At 51.3% G+C, this 7,130-nt stretch overlaps 1 protein-coding gene across 2 annotated transcripts; it reads right to left on the bottom strand.

The window, feature by feature from the left end:
- Window positions 1–170: 170 nt before the first annotated feature.
- Window positions 171–7,051, bottom strand: AIMP2 (aminoacyl tRNA synthetase complex interacting multifunctional protein 2). 2 transcript variants are annotated; one of them, XM_004774969.3, is made up of 4 exons: window positions 6,785–7,051; window positions 3,099–3,305; window positions 1,237–1,468; window positions 171–694 (listed from the first exon to the last, which is right to left on the bottom strand). In XM_004774969.3, the coding sequence occupies exons 1-4, from the start codon at window positions 6,917–6,919 to the stop codon at window positions 306–308; spliced, it is 963 nt and encodes a 320-aa protein (XP_004775026.1). In that variant the 5' UTR covers window positions 6,920–7,051; the 3' UTR covers window positions 171–305. The 2 variants fall into 2 exon arrangements, with proteins under 2 accessions (XP_004775026.1, XP_004775027.1); XM_004774970.3 differs by having other exon boundaries at window positions 6,905–7,051.
- Window positions 7,052–7,130: the final 79 nt, after the last annotated feature.

The following is a 7,130-nucleotide window of genomic DNA, read 5'->3' as shown; positions in this document are numbered from 1 at the left end:
TTCGCCCCGGCACCGCTCCCACGGCGTCCCCTTTACTCAGCACTCCCCACCGACCCCCATCCCTCAGAGGCCCCAACGGGATTCGTTCACTTTTGCATCTCAAAAAAATGTCTGCACGCTGGCACGTGCCCATGACGTGGCTGAATTTTAAATAAAGCGAAACCACCAAATCATAGGATACGCCTTTATTGATTCTAGGCAACTGGCCGGAACACATTGATTTTAGTACAGGTTCCTTCACCCACGACAGGCCTGAGGCAGCAGCAGCACCGTTCTCGCAGTCATCCTTTTACAGTTCCGGAAACTCACTGGAGGAGCTTGAGGGCGGTGTGGAAGGGCGCCAGGTTTTCGCACGCCCTCATCCACTTCTGCACGTTGGCCGGCACCGTCCCTCCGCAGCCGCCCGTCTGCTGCAGCACCGACCACAGCACCACGTCGGCCACGGTGAGTTCATTCCCCACCAGCCAGGGGCTCTTCCCGAGAGCGGAGTTCATGGAGCGGAACACGGCGGCTTTCTCTTTACTGCTGCCCTCTTTCAGCTGAAAGATCGCGATATCCACCCAGCTGTCTATGAGGGTTAAATTTACGGCGTCCTGCTTCTGGCCAAACAGAGAGAACAGGAACCGCGCAATGTTCCCTTCTCCTTCGATGGGACACATCGTTTGGACGCTGAACTTCATCTGAGTCTTCGGCACTGAAAGGCAAGAAGCACACGGTGTCTGGTGATGGCTTCAGTGACAAATGGGGAGAGGGCAGGTGCTGATGATTGGGAACTGGTGGCAAAGGAACGAATTTTCATGAAGATCACATTTTGTCTGGTCTCCAAAACGTGTTTGGAGATCACGTTTTGGAGAACAGACAAAACATGTTTGATCAAGAAAGTCTGAACTGGGTATTTATGGAACACAAGCTCTATGTTAAAAAAAAGTCACCGTTTGTGGTATTTGATTATGACCATTTTCAAGCAAGAAGGGACTGCAGACCTATCTATTTTCCAACCTCTGTGCCTCAGACTTTAGTTGCAGGATGAGGACTGGAAACCAGGAGTCCCTGTCTGCCCTCATAAGGCTCCTTTTCCAGAACCAGCCCACACACCTCCTAGACTTGCACGGACTGTGACCCGACAGCAAGTAGCTGAAGAACGTCCTGGTCCTGGCCCCTCGCTGCCCCTTACTGAAGTCAGGGAGCCCCTCTCATTTCAGAGCCTACGAGCCCCGCCCCGCCCCCTCTGCTTACCGTTCTTCCAGATCAGAGTAAAACCCAGCTGATACTCGTGCCGGGGCTGGTTTTTGGCCTGCTCGCCAAAGCACCTGAGGAGGTTTTCTGGCACGCTCTGGACTGCGGAGTGCGTGTGCACGGTGGACAGGACCCTGTAGTGGTCGCACAGCAGCCTGTGCAGCACCAGCAGGGACAGGGGAGGGGAGGCCGGGTTCGCGTTGATCACGATGTCTTTCAGTGCCCCGTAATCCTGCAGGGGAAGCCCAAACACAGCGCAGTCCGTTAGCAGCCACCGGAGCGCCTGGAGTTGTCCCCGGGGCCGTTCTCGGGGCCTCCCCTGGGTCACTGAACGGAGTCCTAGCGCCCACTATCACCCCCACCCCCCAGCTGGGGAGGCTCGTCCGAGGGAGGCAATCTGCCAGCTCCCGGGGCTCAGTATGAAGTGGAGCAGGGATGTGAGCCGACTCCAGCCCTGAACCCCGGCGCTATGGTTCCCCGACAAAAGGCTGACTTCGCTGTGAAGTTAGTAAAACAACACAGGAAGAATGACACTGTTCCTAAGTTATTAAAAACAACAACAACAACAACATACATACAGCCACCGGATTTACCAAATCTTTCTGACACCTGACCACCCAACAAGCATGGTTTCTACATGGGTTTGCCTGTGAGTCAATGAAGAGTTCCCTGAATCCCTGAATAAGGACCTGGTTCCAAATGTCACTGGTGACAGCAAGCAAGCAAAGCCTGAAAAACTTGGCATTAACTAAAGGACTAAAACATACTGCTTTTTTTAGATGCGGACTTTATTTTATGCATTTACTCTATAATAAGCTCCTTAATACCATGGAGGCCAAATTCAAATTCCTTGGCTTTCTGTACACAGCCCGCCAGGATCTAAGTCTTATCACTACAGACCTAATAAGCCCATCACGTCAACCTATTTATGAATGCTCTGTAGTTCTCTGAACTCGATGCTATGCCTTTGGAGGTATCAAAATTCACCTTAAGCACCATGTGCCTGGGGAAGCCTTCCCAGCACCTGAGACACTGGCACAGCTCTGCGTGATCACTAATTTGTCAACTAGACTGGCTCCCTGGGGGCCTGGCCGGGTCTCTGGGTCCTCAGTGGAGGCAAACCTACCAGGTGATCAAAGAACCTGAGTGCAGAGGGTCAAGGTCACCCGGGAGACCCTGCAACCCCGCCTCCACCTGTTAGGTCTTCACGCAGTAGTACTTCTACCATCAACTCCAGAGGATTTTTGGGATTCTTCCGTACTCTCAGTAATACCACTTAGAAATAAGATACTCTTTCTTGCCTATCAGACTGTCACCTAAATTAGCCAAAGCCCACAGACTGACCTATAGAGGTGGTGGATGCAACTTAATTCTAAGATTGCAAACTGAATGTAGCAAAAGACACCTGACCCATGAGATGGCCTGGGCGGTCAACCCTCGGATTCAGGCTGCTCTGAGAGTCATGATGGATTCACTGAACCTGAGAAGCACAGAGAAGACACAAATCTGTTTGTCCAGGCTTGGAGGCTACCGGAGTGACGCCCATCTCTGGCCCACGTCACACACTGTCTGGAATGGTGGGGAGCTGAAACTCAACTCCTATCCTTGCCTAGGGATCTTCCCAGTTCTTCTCCACTGGGTCTGAGAAGTCAAGCAGCTTTGGAACTTGCTTTGGCTTCGCTCATAGCTCACAAACCTCTTCTGTGCAAAGGCACGATCATTTAGGGGAGGAAAAAAGAACACGCTCTTTGTACCACCTTTGAGAACTAGAAAACCAAAGCTTGAATCACATGAGCACAGTTTTCCAGCACTAACAACAACCTAGCTGCTGGTGTTCTCTACAGATCTCCAGACAGACTCACCTTTCCGAGCACTGAATTTAAGTCCAATGCGCTGGTTGAGAAAGCAGTGGGCTCATCAGCTTGGATTATGTTGGTTACATCCACATCTGCATCTGGTGTCTGAATCATCTTGGAGAGGCCATCAACGGCAGCTTTCAGTTCATAGAGACGTTTTAAAATGTCATCTTGGCGGGATTCAAGAGCTTGAAGAGAAGGGTCAGATCCTCCCTAAACAAACCAACATCAGAACGTTCATTTCCTCTAATATCAGGGCAGTGTTCAAATTTGATCAGTTGTCTTCTACTGAATTCCATGAATTCATCAACCCCCCCCCATCTCTGAAAAGAGAGTAAAACAAGGCAGCAGAATCATCTCGTTTTTCCCATAGTCCAAGAGGTCCTGCCAAGGGATCCCAAAAGGATCCCAAATGCTTTAAAACATTAAAACACGTGACTGAAAGCCATTTTGAAGTTGTAGGACTCGTATTTCAGGTAATTTAAGAACAGAGCATGGAAAATGAACCCAAATCATTGTTCTTTATTCTTACTGTCAAATCAGTTCAAAATACTTTCCTTATTTAACAAATAGAAAAACATTGAGGGGGCAATGAGAATGTAACTTAGCAATTTATACCAATTGAAGGGAAAAGGGACCACGAGGAGACTGAACAAAATGTGTCATTTGACTTGGGAATGTAAGTCCATGGGGTCAGATGATCAATTTCTCCACATCATTTTCCACACAGTACTGGCACTCTTCTACCTTAGAATCATCCAGAACTTTTTCACTGCTGAAATGTAGAACTTCTGAAGTATGGAATGCTTATGTCCTTCGTTCAGTGAATCTTTGCATCTTTCTGGCCTGCTATAGTGACTGCTACAAAGTAACCAGTAACATTTGCTGAGGAAAAAAAAAATCTCAGATCTCTACAGACTTACTTTATTATTATTTTTTAAAGATTTTATTTATTTGACAGAGGGAGAGATCACAAGTAGGCAGAGAGGCAGGTAGAGAGAGGGGGAAGCAGGCTCTCTGCTGAGCAGAGAGCCCGATGCGGGGCTCGATCCCAGGGCCCTGAGATCATGACCTGAGCTGAAGGCAGAGGCTTAAGCCACTGAGCCACCAGGAGCCCCTGGAATCCAATGGCTTCTAAGCCTGCCTCAGCTGTCACTGCCCAAGTTCAAGACACCACTTTCACTTGGCCTGCTTCCACTGGTCACCTCTCCAATCGGTTCCTAAGATGGCAGCCAGAGAGATGAAAACAAATGTGGATCACATCACTGCTCTTCCTCATTAACCTCATAGGCTCCTTGCCTGAAAGGAGGGTTGAGAAATAGCCTGTGTGACCTGTGCTCTGGCCATCTCCTCTCCAAAACGCTCCCCCTGTGCTCTCACTCGCTGTGCTGTCCTTTGGGTCCCTAAAACGCACCATGCCCCCATCTGCCACAGGGCTTTTGTTCTGTTCTCTTTACCTGGGACACTCCTCCCTCTTCTCCTAATCTGCACTTTCTCACCTCCCCTAGCCTGCCGCTCTTGTTTAAGAACAGCAAAGAAATGTAAGATGCTGACCTGTGGGGAGAGCAAAGAAGCATCAAGAGTTACTTCAGCATGCCAAGGAATTAATTAGGTGCTGACTGGCAATAAGTCTGGGTGCAGGGTGTGACAGGCAGGGCTGCTAGAGTGTAGTCTGTTCCTCGGTGACAGTCCTCGACGAGCATTCCAGTCCCTTTTAGCTGGTCTGATTGTGCACTGTGTGTGCACAAGCTTGCTCAATTCTACAAACGGGAGTAGGATCCCTGATGAACCTGGGCAAGGAAGTGCCTACTGGATTCCCCACCCCAGTCAGCACAGTAAATGATGCATGAAACAAATCCTGCGTTTGTAATGTGGCCTGGGACTGGGAGCCCCGGACAGCTCGGTTTTACCCGTCCTGATGTAAGGACTGAGGAAATGCTTGACATCTGCTTTACCTGTACCCCTTCCCTTGTGTCCCTGCTCAGATTAGATCATGACTGGGCATACAGTGCTTATCCATTTCTCTTATATGCATTTCAGAAACAGTTTATCCTTTGTGGCTCCTATCTGCCTGTGATATGCTTGATTTCTATTTGTCTATATTGTTATCATCTGCAAAACAAGTGGGCCTGGGTGTCTAAGTTAGAGGCTCACAGTTGAAAGGCCAAGGAGGAGCACCTGCGTGGCTCAGTTGGTTAAAGCCTCTGCCTTCAGCTCAGGTCATAATCCCAGGCTCCTGGGATAGAGTCCCGCATCAGGCTCTCTGCTCAGCGGGGAGCCTGCTTCCCCCCCCTCTCTCTGCCTACTTGTGACCTCTGTCAAATAAATAAATAAAAATCTTAAAAAAACAAAAAACAAACAGTTATTAAAAAAAAAAAAAAGGCCAAGGAAATTAAGCAGCACACTCCAAAAAAAAAAAAAAAAAAAAAAAAAAAAAAAGGACTCGGTATCAAATTATCAAATGAGATGTGACACTTCCCACTCTGGGTCTGGATTTTGTTTTCAGTTCCCTGAGGCGGTGCACTTGAATGGCTGTGGATGGTGGTGCTATTTCTGTCTTAGCTCCCTCAGGAGACAACAACTGTGTCACTGTTTGCCAAATAACCCAACCACCAGCCTTCCAATCTATGCAGAAGATGCAAGACAAAGTGAAGGAGGGGGCCCCTAGGGTGGTTCAGTCAATACCTCAGCTCAGGTGGGGATCTAGAGTTGTGAGTTGTAGCCCTGGGTCTGCAGCCAACTTAATCGACGGATAACACCCCAAGAGAAAACGGACTACAAAAATCACCTGTTCCCGCCTCTTCAGCCGGAACGGATCTAAGCTTGTAAACCCAAGACGTGCAATTGGCAGCCAATGAAAACCAGAAAGGCTTGGGCAGACACTTTACAAAAGAGACCACCAAAATGACCAGCCAACGCGACAAGGCGCTCCAGTGATTGAGAAGTCTGGAAAACCTGAACTAAAAACTACATGGGGCTCCCACGGTGCACCTACCAGCGTTGGGGAGGGTGCAAGCACCAGGAATTCCGCGCCCACGGCCGAGGAGCACACAGACCTGCACACACGCCGCTCGGGGAGGCGTTTTACCCGGTCCAGGTGAACACAGCCCCGCACCCCCCACCCGGGCAGCCGGCGATCCTACCCCTAGTCCCCGCTCCCGTGCACGCCCCGGGTCTACAGCACAGCTCGCCGCTCACGGAGGCTGACCCGCCCCCAGCGGCCCCGGGAGCCAGCTCGGCGGAATGCAGCCCAACACGGCGGGGCGCAGACTCAGGACACACGGACCACCGAGGCCGGGCACTCGGGGCGCTGACAACGTCCTGTTAACTTGGGTGGCTATGGGCTTCGCTTTAGAATTCCTCAAAATAACGTGCTTCTCACTTTTCTATGGCTACAATTTGGCAACAGAAAAGCTTTAGTAGCCATAAGCGGAAACAGAAACAGATACAAGAGAACTAACTCTTCAATAAACAGAACGCGCACGCGGAGCTGACGCAAGCGTCGGGCCGGGGTATTGCCGCCTGCTCGGATCCCAGGTGCCCCACGTCCTCAACCCCACTTGCCCGGCCACGACGCCTGCGCACTGGGTGGGAGATGGGCGGATAAGACTAGGCGCCTGCGCACTGGACCAGGTGGTGGGGGGAAGTACGTTCAGAGCGGGTGGGGGCGGGGCGGGGCCGCGCTGTCCTACCTGCACGTGGCCTGCGTCCGGCGCCGGGCTGCCTGTCCTGCCGTGCACGTTGGGGAGCCGGTACATGCAGGTGGGAAGCTCTACACGGAGGGACGCGCTGCCACCGTGATAAGGCTTTACCTGGTACATCGGCATCCTGGGAGCCGAAGAACGGAAGGGAGCGGGTGAGGGACACGAACGCTCAGAAACCGTCGGACACCACGAGAGCCCGCAGCCACCGCCTTTCCGATCCCGCTGCGGCCTTTCGGGAAAGCGCAGTCCGTGCGGTCTAATTGGCCCGCGCCCTCTGGACGTCACAGCCTCGACTTTTTACACAACCAATCGGCAAGAAGGGGGTGTGGGAAGC

The sequence above is a fragment of the Mustela putorius genome, unplaced genomic scaffold (assembly GCF_011764305.1).
Source record: "Mustela putorius furo isolate JIRA1106 unplaced genomic scaffold, ASM1176430v1.1 tig00000139_pilon_pilon_pilon, whole genome shotgun sequence".
NCBI classification, from domain to species: Eukaryota; Metazoa; Chordata; class Mammalia; order Carnivora; family Mustelidae; genus Mustela; species Mustela putorius.
This window is presented reverse-complemented; position numbering and strand designations above follow the sequence as displayed.

Coding starts and splice junctions, on each gene's coding strand:
- AIMP2 (XM_004774969.3), bottom strand. CDS start 6,919: ATGCCGATGTACCAGGTAAAGCCTTATCACGGTGGCAGCGCGTCCCTC. Junction 3,306..6,784: donor CGGACGCAGGCCACGTGCAG/GTAGGACAGCGC, acceptor TGGTTTGTTTAG/GGAGGATCTGACCCTTCTCT. Junction 1,469..3,098: donor TAAATTCAGTGCTCGGAAAG/GTGAGTCTGTCT, acceptor CTTCCCCTGCAG/GATTACGGGGCACTGAAAGA.